The 14,316-nt window shown below is 39.8% G+C and overlaps 1 protein-coding gene across 1 annotated transcript in view; it reads left to right on the forward strand.

Moving 5' to 3' along the window:
- MMUT (methylmalonyl-CoA mutase) overlaps positions 1-5,918 on the forward strand; it is a 43,224-nt gene extending 37,306 nt beyond the window's left edge. The window contains exon 12 of the mRNA XM_072407405.1: positions 5,560-5,918. Coding sequence (XP_072263506.1) covers positions 5,560-5,688 — 129 coding nt within the window. The 3' untranslated portion in view covers positions 5,689-5,918. The remainder of the gene's footprint in view (positions 1-5,559) is intronic.
- Positions 5,919-14,316: the final 8,398 nt, after the last annotated feature.

Raw genomic sequence — 14,316 nt, forward strand, 5'->3', positions numbered from 1 at the left:
ACGGGGAGTGCAAAAATCTCCTCCACTGATATATGAGGGAAAGAAGTATTTGATCCCCCGCTGATTTTGTACGTTTGCCATCTGACAAAGAAATGACCTGTCTATATTTGTAATGGTAGGTTTATTGTAGCTGTGAGAAACAGAATAACAACAAAACAACCCTCAAAAACCCAGTGCTCAAATGTCAGAGCTTGATGTGCATTGTAATGAGTGAAATAAGTTTTGATCCCTTTGCAAAAGATGACTTAATACTTGGTGGCAAACCCCTTGTTGACAATCACAGAGGTCAGACGTTTCTTGTAGTTGGCCACCAGGTTTGCACACATCTCAGGAGGGATTTTGTCTAACTCCTCATTGCAGATCCTCTCCAAGTCAGTAAGGTTTCGAGGCTGATGTTTGGCAACTCGAACCTTAAGCTTCCTCCACAGATTTTCTATGGCATTAAGGTCTGGAGATCAGCTAGGCCACTCCAGGACCTTTATGTGCTTCTTCTTGAGCCACTCCTTTGTTGCCTTGGCTGTGCGGTTTGAGTCATTATCATCCTGGAATATCCATCCATGACCCATTTTCAATGCCGTGGCTGAGGGAAGGAGGTGCTCACCGATGTTTTTACGGTACATGGCCCCGTCCATTGTCCCTTCGATGTTGTAAAGGTGTCCTGTTCCCTTAGCAGAAAAACACCCCCAAAGCATGGGGTCATAGGCAGCATTCCTCCTCCTCCAAACACAGCCAGTTGAATTAATGCCAAAGAGCTCAATTTTGATCTCATCTGACCTCAAGACTTTCACCCAGTTCTCCTCTGGATCATTCAGATGTTCATTGGCAAACTGCAGACAGGCCTGTACATGTGCTATCTTGAGCAGGGGGACCTTGCGGGCTCTGCAAGATTTCAGGCCTTCACGGCGCAGTGTGTTACCAATTGTTTTCTTGGTGACTATGATCCCAGCTCCCCTGAGATCATTGACAAGTTCCCCCCTTCTGGGTAGCTTCATCAATGTTTTCATGATCATTGCACCTCCACGAGGGGAAATCTTGCATGGAGCCCCAGACCGAGGGAGTTTGACAGTTATTTTGTGTTTGTTTCATTTGCAAATTATCGCACCCACTCTTGTCACTTTCTCACCAAGCTGCTTGGTGATAGTCTTGTAGCCCAGTCCAGCCTTGTGTAGATCTACAATCTTGTCCCTGACATCCTTGGACAGCTCTTTGGTCTTGGTCTTGGTGGCTAGTTTGGAATCTGATTGAATGATGGCTTCTGTGGACAGGTGTCTTTTATACAGGTACTGTAACAAGCTTGGATTAGGAGCACTCCCTTACTGAAGGTGCACCTAATCTCAGCTTGTTACCTGCATACAGGGAAGACACCTGGGAGCCTTAAATCTTGCTGGTTGATAGGGGATCAAATACTTATTTCACTCATTACAATGCACATCAAGCTCTGACTTATGAGCACTGGGTTTTTGAGCGTTCTTTTGTTGTTATTCTGTCTCTTACAGCTACAATAAACCTACCATTACAATTATAGACTGGTCATTTCTTTGTCAGAGGGCAAACATACAAAATCATCAGGGGATCAAATACTTCTTTACCTCACTGTATGTAAATCTTGCAGTTTAAAAACAGTTGCCCATTTATCTTATCAGTTTTTTTCATTTGAATGAATTTAATTACTCTAAATAACCTAAAACAGGCAATCCTCTAATATACTATTTTTGTTTCCAGTCAAATGTACTGTTAGTGCTACAAAATTTTTGAAAAATTTCCCCTTCCAACCATGTGGTAATGTTTTGATCCCTTTTCTTGTCCATCGTGTCTTTTATCCCACTTGTGGAAAGCCTTCCTAGAAAAGTAAAGGTTTTTGAGCTAGCAAATGGTCAACTCAATATTCATGCCAATGGTTTATATTTGGGATGTCCCACATGCTCATATAGGTGTGAATGTCAGCTTTCTACAAGTTTTAGGCCATACAATGTGTATATATTGATTCTCTAAATCTGACCCCCAAGTTATTTGGTGTTACTTTTCTTGCACAATTTTTAAGAAGTAACATTGGAAATATACTTTATGTAGGTGGTATGGCAGTGGTCGCCAACCAGTGGTTTGCTAGAAAAAATTTTGGTGGTCCACAGAAAAATTTGGACATTATTTGCAATTTTTATGTTTTATTAATAATAAAACAAAAATGATATTCTAATAAATTCTTATATTCTGAATGACAATTTTTGCCTTTTTATTGAACTAAATTAACACACTGTACTAGAGACGGAAAAGCCAGGCAGGCGCAGCGTGACGTCAGTGTAGTTTTAAGTTGTATGAGGCAACCGCTGCCGAGCCGTACGCTTCAGTATTGTTTCCACTATTACAACAGTCACCCCGCTCCACCAACACCGATTCTCATCCTATTGTTTTTTTTTTTATTTGTTTATTTCTCAGATGCTCTTTTAGGTAAGTTTGACCTTAACTGTGTATTTTTTTTTTTAACCGTTAGATTTATGGGCATCAAATAGTTTGACTTTAATAACTATCATTTCTTGTTTGGTCCTAGATTCGAATGAAATAAACCCATAATGATTGAGAAAAAGCAAACAAATATTTTGCATTTCTTTATCAATACCAAAGATAATGCATCTAATGATAATAGTAACAATAGTAATACCTAACCGTGAGCTGATCAATTATTTAGAGCCTCCACAGTGCTCGTCCGGCACCATTGGGAAGATCATTATTTTACAAATGTCTTTTTAAAAAAATCATATTAATGGTCCCTGGGATTTAAAATGATGAATTTAGTGGTCTGCGAGGTCTGAAAGGTTGGTGACCGCTGCTGTAGGGGATATTTTTGCTACTGCTGTCAAAGCATGCAGAAAACGAAGCAGTTTTAGGTCAGATAGTTTTTCAGCAATTTGATGAACTATCTTAGTGACAGATTGCAATGATATTGAAGGCTACAGGGAGCAGAACAGCGCATGTGGGAGAGATTTTCGTAAAGGCATTTTCATAACTAGCAAAACCTGGCAGACATAAGCTGTCCACCACTTGTGAAGACCAATATATTTTAGGATGATGATGTTCTGTGCCAGAAAAGTGAGATTTGAAGCCAGCTGAACAAAGCACTCGCTTCTTAGCTAATAAAACAAACATTAAAGAGAAGATATTGGAATGTAGACAACACATTAACTATGAGGAAACTCTTTGTTCACAGATTAGAGAAATTTTTAAAGCGGAACTAAACCCATAAATTATTATCTGTCCCCTTTCCTTAGTTAGCCTTTATCTTCTTCCATTGTTTACTTCCGTATCCCGCTCTTCATCCATCCTGATTGGCTGCGCGGGTATGATGTAACTCATGCGTAGGAGTTCATTCAGTTGTAGCATGCGCAAGGAAAGTCAGGATTGCTGGATAACCCTACCAACAAACTCTGTGTGCAGCTCGGCAAAATTTGACAGCTGGATGGCAATCGGACAGGAAAGACTACTTATTGCAGAAGAGACTTCATCTGTCCCTCTTCAATAAACCCCTAACTGAATCTCAAATTTTATAGTGGAGTTTATAGTAGTAAACTTATAGTGGAAGTAGGGCTTCCACTATAAGTTTACATTTAAGATCAAAGAGATGTTTTGAAATGGTTCCATATAAAGATGGTGGCTTGCAGCTTTTGATAAAATAATACCTGGTAATGCTGCCATATAAAAGAACCTGTTCTGCCGCTTCCTCCTATGAGATAACTACTATCTGTCCCTACTTCCCAATTGTCACCCAGTCAAATGCACATTTGGTAGAGATAATTGTGACCCTTCCTACTCACCCACCATTCCATATCCCATCTCCTAGTGTGTGTGCTGCTTCCCCAACCTCCTAGATTGTAAGCTCCTCTGGGCAGGGTCCCCTCCTCCTCCTGTGTCATTGTTTGTATCTGTCTGTCCTATTTATTTATGTACAGTGCTGTGTAATATGTTGGTGCTAAATAAATACTGTTTATTATAAATAATAATTATAAACTGTAACAGAGGCTGCAGGAGATCAGCAGCACAGATGAGACGAGGATAAAAAAACTAAAAAGGCAATGTTTTTTTTTTTTTCAGTAAACAATGTAAAACACCCTGCCAGCCCTTTCCAGCAGCTACAATCTGCTTTAAATTGCATAATATTATAACTATGGCTAAAATAATATATGTAATGAGGTTGTAAAGGTTTTAAATTAGGTGTCATTAGTTCATTGAGTTCGAGCAGAAAATGAAAATTTAAGCAGTTTTACGTTCAGCTTTATTTTATCTTCATCGTTACATTTTGTATTGAAATATCAGCTACCTTTTACTGTAAAAAGTTATGACTTAAAACAGATTTTGGCTAGATCTGGATGTGTTTTCTACAAATGAATAAATAGAGTTTCTAGGGGGGAAATCAGCATTTTATTCCGTATTTCACTTGGGATCTTGGCAGGAAAAAGTTTACATAGCATTAAGTGGCATGCAGTTTGTATAGTCAAATCAGGGAATCGGACACTGAAAGTGGCCAGCTGGAAAATATTCTGTTTTGTAGAATTTTGTTCTCTACTTGTGATATCCTCAAGAAAACAGTTAAATATTTTATATTATAAAGAGCTGAGTACAATACATAGATATGAATGTTAATGTACCAAATGCATTGTCAGTATGTTAACACATATTTATGAACACTGTGCCTTCAAACACATTTGGGAATACACGGTGCAGTGTTCTCTCCAGAACTTTTTTAAGATGGGTGGGAAGAAGCTGTAGGCAGATGGCAGCCCCTGTATTATGACTTAACATTTCAGTAACCACCCAAAAACAGCCAGGCGGTTACTGAAAAGTGCCGGGTAGTGCTCCCAGCTAAAAGGGCCTGGGGAGAACACTGCTGTGTATTATGGAGTAGTTCTTGTTTTCATTCAAACCATTATTTTCTGCCACTTCAGTAATTTGTACATTTGTTCTTGTCTTATGTTTCTGAATAACACTGGGTTTAGCCTTTAAAAATGCACATTAAGTGTTCCCTGGTTCCTGGTTCCGTGGCCCGTCCTCTTTAATTCTAAAACAAGTAGTTGCACCTCACTGAATTGTTGCAAAATGCTGTCAGTTTGTGTGGAAACTCCAAACAAATGTTAAAATCTGTTACAATGGGTGATGGTAAACTAGGGTTAAAAATTATTTCCCTGCAAGCTGCTAAATACATAGTCGAATACATATATGGGAACCTTTTGGGTCTTTTTATGCAGCAAGCTGTGTAATCTCTTACCCATGCCAGGCAGCACAGCTGGAGTTTCAACCTCTTATGCAAAACATAACCTGGCCTGCTGATTTAACAGTAAAGGAATGAGCAGTACACTAATTCATCACTTTGCTCTCTTCTTAATCAGCATCTTCCCTGCCCACAAAGCCTTAAAACAATGCCAGATAGCTTTTTTCACTGCCCCTCATTACTTAAGTCTAAACTCTGCAGTACAGGAAAGACCAAAAGGTCTTCATATTTTCCTCCTACTTAGTTTCATCTTTTCCCTCCTTCTTACCTAATTTATATCCTGTTTTCTCTGATTTCTACAGGACTACGACTTCTTATATAATGCTGGAGTCTCCAGTGTGTTTGGACCAGGAACCCGAATTCCCAAGGCTGCAGTCCAGGTAATCGATGATATTGAACAAAGCCTGGAAAAGCGACAGCAGTCCCTGTAAATACAATGACCTTTACCCAGGACATTTCCCATGGCTCTGCTTTTTAGTTATCAGTTGGAGGGGTTTTTGATGTTTCTCCTAGAGAGCTTTATCATCTTTGGCCTGTTTAATGTTGCTTTCTGGACTTTTCTTATATGCTATAAAATATTCTGGATTTCATGTGGTAAATGTTAAAAGAAGATTGAATAAATATGTTGAAAAGTAATTTAAAATAAAAAAATATTTTGTAATTTGACTACTAAATTATTCTTTCCACTTTACATTGAACTTATTGGGCTATGACTTACAACACTTTTTAAACTTAATGCCATTTAAGTGGAATTTGTGATCAGGCAGTGCTTTATTTCAGAAAGGGACAGGTGAAGTCCGTTCTGCATTTAGCACTCTTACCTGTAAAAATCACTGAGCTGTGCATGCAGCAGTGTGGCAATCCCGGCTTCCCCTGTGGTTGCCAAGATTGAATGAATGATCACCTCAGCCGGGCCAATTAGGATGACCAAAGATCGCAACTGGCAACAGGGAAGAAGATGGCAGCACCCTGCAAGGTAACGGGGTCAAAGTGAATATAGCAGGGTTTAGCTCTGTTTTAAAGCAGACGTGTCCTATAAAAGTTTGAAGAGTACAAAGGACTGGCATTATGTTCCACGGGATTACTTTATTCCATATTACTGCTTTATTCCTGTTTTTCATCATCTCTCTGTGTCTCATCTTGCTTGGCCCTCTTGTGACTGCTAGGGAAACAATCAAGAAGCACTGAGAGAGATGAAGATCTGCCAAACCTGCAATTACTGTAAACAAGCAGGGAGATCTGCAGGTAGAAATTCCTTTCCAGCAAGGAGAACAGTGAACAGCACTGTAGTGGTATTACCAAATCGCATGAAAACAGTGGTCAGTGCCCTAGACGATCTCACATTTTTACATATGGAGTTTTAAGGTACATTTATAGGCACTAATAACTGTTGAAAAGGTTCAATTAATATGGATATTTGGAGTTTTAGGTCATCATTATTGTACAGCACAAGTTCCATTTATCTATGAACCCAGATACCTAGGGATTTATATTTCTGGAGGCCATGTAACATTTCCAACAAAATAAATTTCATTGAACAAAACAAACCAGTTTTACAGATGGATGATGTCTGATCACCCAACGCCATTATCACAGCGGGCAGAGATTGTTCGGTGTTCATAAAACACTCAAGGTAAACCAAGTGATTTCTTTTTATTGTCGCTCAATGTGATTCCACTTACTGACACTTTGTTATCATGAAAACGTGTGAATTCAAATGTTTTTATTTTTGGAAGCAATACTTAATGTGCTGGAAGTTCAGACCCGCCGATGTGCCCTATAAATATTGTCATGGTTCTGGATTTCAGTGTAGGGATCAACTAAAATGTTGTTCAATTTGCAAAGCCTGTTCCCGGAGAAATGTTGTTGTTGTTAGTTTTCAGGCTTAATACCGCCGGGGTCAAAGTCCTTGAGCAAGCAAGCACCAAGTACAGCCAAAACTCAAGATTTTTACAAACTCATTTTGTGTCAGAGATTCCTAATGTATTGAATTAATTGGATTTGGACAACATGGAGTCCATTTAATTGTTGGTTTGGAACATTGGCATTGTTAAACCTGTTTTTCTGAGTATAAAACAGACATTGCCTCTTACTTCCCAATGTTCTATTAAAGTAAAGCCTTTTTTATTCATAGCTGCAGGTAGTAATGTGAATAATCATGTAGATCAGGTAACAAAAGAGCTGCAGGTATTTAATGGCCATTACAAGATTAAAAAAAAACAAAAAGGGCTCTCTTTATAGCGATGCTTTTATGCTAATAGGGATAAAAACATCTGCACTCTTACTGCAGGGACTTGATGTTACAGTAATTATTTTATAATGGAAAGTAGACGGAGGGAGATAGTAATAAGAAAAGAAGGTGATATAAACAAATAACAACATCAGTTTTTGTGCTCAGCCTGCAGAAGTGTACTAAGGTAGCTGGTTATATGAAAGACCTGTAACAGGGAGGAAAAAGCAGTATTCCAGCTGGTAATGTGGTTTGAAAAAAGAAGCTGCATGGAAACCCTACAAAGTTTCAAGTGTCTGCTAAAATAGCCAGTGAAATTTGCCTTCTACATCTTCTTGTTGATGAGGTGGGAACACTGTAATTGTTGCCCTCATGTAGACTATGCTGTCTTGCACTACAGTGGAACGAGAAGATCTTGCAGGGACCCTGGTTATCAGTAACCAGTAACTGCTGGCCCACTTGCATGTAACCAGCAGCTGTCCACACTTAGTCCTGGCCATTGCTTTTTGGATTGGCTGTATTGCTGGGACCCTCGCATTGTGAGCTGCAGTGTCCAGCAAGGCATATGAGGCAAAAATGATGGATGTGGCTCTCTAGTGTGTGGAAAACAGAACATTGAATACTTACATACCTCTTCTGACATGTCAGCCTACAAATGGGTCAATCCCCTTGCTCCTCCTACTTCCAGGATGTAATTCAATAAATTAGAGGTAACCCCAGCACGTGGTGTTCTGTAACTAGTCATCCTCAATAATAAGCTTGGGATCCAATGCTTCAATTTTCTGTTTTTCTAATAGCTTCATGTTGGAATACAAATGGGAAATACCTAGGTCACACTAGGATGGTATTTTCAAAGACACTTAATCATGTAGTGAGACAGTAGACAGTATTTTCTGTCCAAAGTAAACGATGGTCAATGTGTCAATGCTGCTGGTTCCACACAGTAGTGTAATATAAATGTGTGGATGGAGCACCAGGTTTGTGCCTTGCCGATGGTATCCAGGGACACTTGTCCTGCTGCTGCCCAGGAGGTGGGATACTGCAAGTCGAATGAGCCGTAACCCCTGCAGAGATCTGTACGCCTTTAGCCCTGTATGCCATAGAGATAGTTTTAACAATCCACGAGTCTGGTAGAGTCTTTCTTTCCTTTATCCATGCCAGAAGGAACAATAGAAAGATGTTCTGATCTGCGTATAGATAAAGAGGCTTACAAATATGTGCATAGGGAACTGCCCATGTCAGGATCACTGACCTATTGGTCAGTATCCATGTAAAAGCTAGGAAGAACACTTTCTTGGTTCAGGTGAAATGAAGAGGTTACTTTTGGATTGAAATGTAGAATTAGTGGGAAGAAGGTGATGAATGGTTTGGGAAAATGGTGATGAAGGGTTCTTTAGCCTCTAGAGATGCTGTTTCTGATACTCTTGTGGCTGAGGAGACCGCCACAAAAAAGGCTGTCTTCTTTGATCATAGGCCTAAGGAAATATTCCCAGTTGATTTGAACGTGTGAGATGCAAGGAAATCAAATACAAGAGTACATTTAGGGAATCTTGGTCTTCTTGAAGGTTTAATTTTGACAACTGCTATAAAGAATCAGTATTGGATTTAAGGTTCATGGGAGGCATGTGATTGCTGAGATGGCCAAGACTTGTCCTTTTTAGAGTATGAAGGCTGAGCCCAATTTCTAGGCATTTCTGGAGGAGTTCCAGGACATGTTGCACTTGCACCTAGTTTGCTTCAAAGTTAAGTGAACTCATGAATATTTTAAACTTTTGCCACACTCTGTTGTAAGCAGAATTGTTACTGGACTTTTTTGCTTTCATGTGCGTTTGGACCACAAGCTCAAAGCATCCAAGGCTTATTGGCCTGGTAATACCCATGCCATCAGGAATAATTTCCTCAGGTTCGGGTAGAATAGGGCAACGTGTGAGAGGAGAGTTCTGCAGGCTTGCAGTTGGAGAGGGGTCCGTATGCTCAATTTTTGCACGTTAATGCCACAGAGAATTTGACTAATTGGTAATGATTATAAATACTAAAATTGGCTCCTCCAGAAGATGCCTTAAGAATTTGGATCATGCAAACCAGGGGAAATGCATAGACCTACCCGAACTGCCAGTGCATCGTCAGCAGATCTAACCCCAGGGCTTGATAGCAAGGTAATCTGGAAATGAAATTCTCCAGCTTGTGATGCATCATTGAGGCAAATAGGTGCACCTAGGAGAGGAAAGGCCACTTGAAAGCTATTTTTAACACCTTCTGGTGTAGAAACTGTTTATTATTGTCAATTGCTGTTCTTGACAGGTAATCCGCATGCTTGTTGAGCTTGCCTGGGATGTTTATTGCGGAAGGGTGAGTCAGGTTTCTTGCACCTAATTTATGATGGGGGCTGCAGTAGGTGTCTGTTGCGTGTGCCTCCCTGATTCTTTACATAGGTGCTGGCTGGGTTCCTTAAAGGCCCTTGGACAATCTGGCTTTGACAGCATGTACCCCACCCATCTATGCTGGCATCTGAGGTGAGGCTTACCTATTTGATGGGGAGAAGGGAATGACAGTTGTGGAGGTTTAGTTTGCCTAACCACCTAGTAGGCTGGACTTCCTTGAGTGATGGAAATATAACCGTTCAGATTTCCAATGTTCTAGTAAACCTATTTGTAAAAAGGGGCATTCTCCACTGGGCCAATTATGTCATTAGGATGGTAGCCGACCTACTGTTTTAGGCAGGATTTTGCTGTAAATGACACTTGCATGTGAACCTGGAAAATCCTTTCCTTGGCTATTTGGATCTGCTGCTCAGGTAAAGAGACCGCGTTGACTATGCTGTCTGTTTGTGTCCCGGAAAAGACCAATGTCTGGGCAGGGAGAAGATTCATCTTTTCCATACTCCCCATTTAGCTGAAGTCCTTTAGTTGTTGTAGGACTATTTGTCTCTGCTATAAGAGAAGGAGTATTATGTCCCTTGATAACAGTAGGATATCGTCTAAGTAGTGGTATATTCGTATGCCCATGTGACGCAGGAGGGCTATTACCTCCATGACTTTGGAGAAGACACTGGAAGAGGTTGTCAAGCCAAAGGGGAAACATACAAACTGGAAATGCATGGGGCCTATTGCAAAATGAATAAACCTTTGGACTATAGAGCTATAGAGATCTATAGAGATTAGTCAATCTGCTGGATGAATTGTTTGTATAAAAGTCTGCTCCTTCCTAATGGATTTGTTGAGGGTCCTTAGGTATTTGACTGGTCACCATTTTCCAAACTTCTTTTATATTCAGAACAGAGGCGAGTAACATTTGCGGAAACGTTGTTCCAGTGGTACTGGTATGATTACCCCTTGAACAAGCAAGCAAGGGAGTACTGTTTCTTTATACTGAAAGAGGGAACTTTGGTTGTCACAATCTGTATGATTGGTGTTCCAATGAATGCCCATGAGTAACCTTTTGAAATGGTCTCTTGGACCCATTTGTTTGAAATTTTGTCCGCCTAAAGCTTACTTACCTGGAAGAGGTTCAGTTTGTTACTCAGATGAGCTTTTACCATCGCTCTAATTTTTCATGGATTCTTTTCAGCTTGTCAGGTGGGGCCCTTCTGGAGATCCTTTTCCTTTGTTACATTAGGCGTTTATCGTGCGGGATAAAGGCTGATCTGCCTCTGGTGGCCCTAGGTATTACTAGGTCAAGCTTGTTTATTTCCTGAGGGGTATCTGCTCCTCATTGAGACTGATCCTCTGCTTTTACTTCGGGTAGTATGGGCAGATGATATATCTTGCAAATTGGGACTTGGACCAAGAAAAAATACACATAAAAGGGAGTGTTAAAGGTCACAGTGATCTAAAAAAAACTCTAATAAAAGAGAGTTCCCCATTTACTTTTTTAGGCCAGGCTGGTCTTTGTTGGGTTTTGGCTCAGATCAATCCATACTGTGTAATAAAAATGGTAGTACTAAAACCTCTGCTCCATAAGTATAGAGCAAGAAATAGTATATGATTTAAATTAACCTGTAGGCATGTGAGAGACAGCGCTTGACAGCACCTAAATGCAACAAAAGCACTTATCAGCCTATTCACACTAACCAGCAAAGTAAAATAGGTAGAGCAGGAAGACTTACCTGTCTGGCAGCTTTATAAAGGACATTTAATCATAATACTGCCAGCATATTTATTAACTCTATTCCTGCCAATCGGGGGAAGAGTTTCACAGCTAAAGACCTATGTGTTTGGCGTCCTACGTCATCGTGCACATGCAGGGAGCTAACAGGGGACACCGCAATGTACGCTATGTGTGCAGAAACACTTCGCACAGGGAAGTTTAGGACAGTTGTATATAAGCTGGAGGTGAACTATAGCAGATCTGAGCAAGCATAACAAAGGCATGAGGCAAAACCCTATTGCCAGAGAGCTGAATTTAGCAGCTTATAGGGCCCCAGGGGGCCCAGCAGGAGGGCTTCCATCAAAAAGGACCCCGTTGGTGTGATGCAGGGGAACATCACTTGTTCAGGAGTCAATCAGAGCTTTACTCCAACGTGGTAGGCAAAAAGAGGTAAAAGAACGAACACCAGATGCTGGGGTTATGTCTAATTTATTGAGTTACAATCCTGGGAGTAGGAGGAGCAAGAGGATTAAACCATTGGTATGCTGACATGGAGCTGTCAGGAAAGATTTTTACTAATTTAGGAGCCAAGTTTTTGCATAGAAACTGGGTTTGGGGTCTTATTTAGACTGTGATGTAGTAGCCCATTGAAGTACTTTGACAGGGATCATTCCTGTAATTTTTCATTGATAACAGAATTACTCAGAAAACTACATAGAGAAAAGGTAGGTGGCCATCTTGGTAGAGACAGGGCTTTTCTTGTACATGTCAGAGCCTCCAGGAAGGATTAAATCTTTACGCTAATACCCCAAGACCAGCCACACTGCTGTAGATGACCTTAAACTGAAGATATACCACTGTACTGAGCAGGAGTACGTCTCTGGAGCAGGAGGACCCCATACACAGCTGGCTTCAATGCTCTGTGAGTTTTGATGACGTCACTTATGGCCAGAATTAAGTGTTCCTGGAAATATGGGCTACAATAGGTCTACTGGGGGTTGGGCCCAATAAACTATCCTACCAAGATGCACATCTATAAGCCTTGGGAATCTATGATCCCATCACCAGTTCACCAGCTGCACTTTCTTGGACTAGTTTTAATAGGTAATAACCATTGTAAACCAGGAATATCCACAACCTGCTATTTGGAAGATGTTTTACCCTAGATGTCATGATTTGGTCCTTGTCACTGTCACTCAAAATCTCATGCTCAAGCTCATTTTTCAGCCAATGTATAGCCATTGAGATATTAAATGTTTTTCTTTTTTTACTGATCAAAAGCAAGACAAGTTGTTAGAGCTTATGTAAGCCTAAAATATTATTGTACTAGTAAAGAAGAACGGAAGGGGAGGCCCTCCTCTGAATCATTTAATCTATTTTTTGCACAGTTGTCTAGATTTTAAATGTGAACCTTACTAAGGGCTCCATTATTTGACTAAAAAGTAATTATTAAGTACTTTTAGGTAGTCCTTTATCTGATTAAAAATGCACCCTCAAATGTATTTAGAACTGAACATAAACATTGTACAAGTTCCCTTTAAAATATAATTTGTAATTTGTCTAAGGGGATTTGGGTATTGGAATCTGTTTGCAGCTTTAGAGTTCTTTTTTTCCCTGTTAAGATTTATTTCAGCTTGATCAAGTTGAATATAGCCAACATTCATTGGCAGGAATGCTACATCAGTGGTTTAGATATGTGGACATATAAAAGAGATCAGGAAAAAATGATTCCATAAAATTCTATTCTGGACAGCTCTGTGTGTTTTTTCGGCAATAGCTCCATTTATGGACAAACTTTTCCTTCCCAATCTATACCAGCTTAGTGATAACAAGAAAATCATCCTTTTGTAGAGGTCAGTATGGAGAAATGTCTATGCTTTCACACCTTCAATCCATGCTAACCGTAATCTTTAATTTGAATAAAAGCATGTTCTCGTCTTTGTAAGTTGAAGACTTTATGTTGGGAAGGACTTTAGATGGTGACTGACATGCATTGAGTCACATCCAATGCAAGTCAGCAAAACCATGAGTATACAGTAGGTCAGGAATGGAAATTTAGGGTAGGTATTTGGACAACTTGTTCATCCACTGACATCTGACTTTCAAGAAAATAGGGTCAATGCATTAGTGTCATGACAAGGGGGTAGGTCAGGTATGAAATTGAACAATTGGCTTTCTTGACATCTTCATGACATGTATTCATGCAACAAAGTGGCGTCAAGCCATTAGTATGATGCCAAGTAGAAGGAAAATGACGTTGGGTATTTGGACATCATTTATCCACTTTGGGAGCACTCTACCGGAATCACCTTCAGCTATACTGTAAATATAAAAATAAAAAAAATGCACAATAAAACAAAAATCTATTATTGTTAGGTTTTGTAAAGTGATTTTTATTTCACTGCATCTGAAAAGGTCTTGAAATAAATATTTTTTCTTACATACTGTACACACTGCTAAGCTCATTTTCTCATTCTCATCTCATTAAGTGATATTCTTAAAATTCATAAAAAAACTGTCTTCATTTAAAGTTTTCATTTTCTTCCAAAATTTTCTTTTCTGGCATGGATAGAGTGAGGAGGAACGGATCACTGTCATTCAACATTCTGGCATCCAGGACAGCAAAAGAAAGCTTATTCCTCCCTTCCTGTCCTGGTGATACATTTTCCACTTGGAAAGAAGTAGGAAGTCTTTATTTGGGACACAGACAGTAATACAAGAACTGTTTTTTGGTAAAATAGGG

This window comes from Pyxicephalus adspersus, chromosome 4 (genome assembly GCF_032062135.1).
Source record: "Pyxicephalus adspersus chromosome 4, UCB_Pads_2.0, whole genome shotgun sequence".
In the NCBI taxonomy this organism is placed as follows: Eukaryota; Metazoa; Chordata; class Amphibia; order Anura; family Pyxicephalidae; genus Pyxicephalus; species Pyxicephalus adspersus.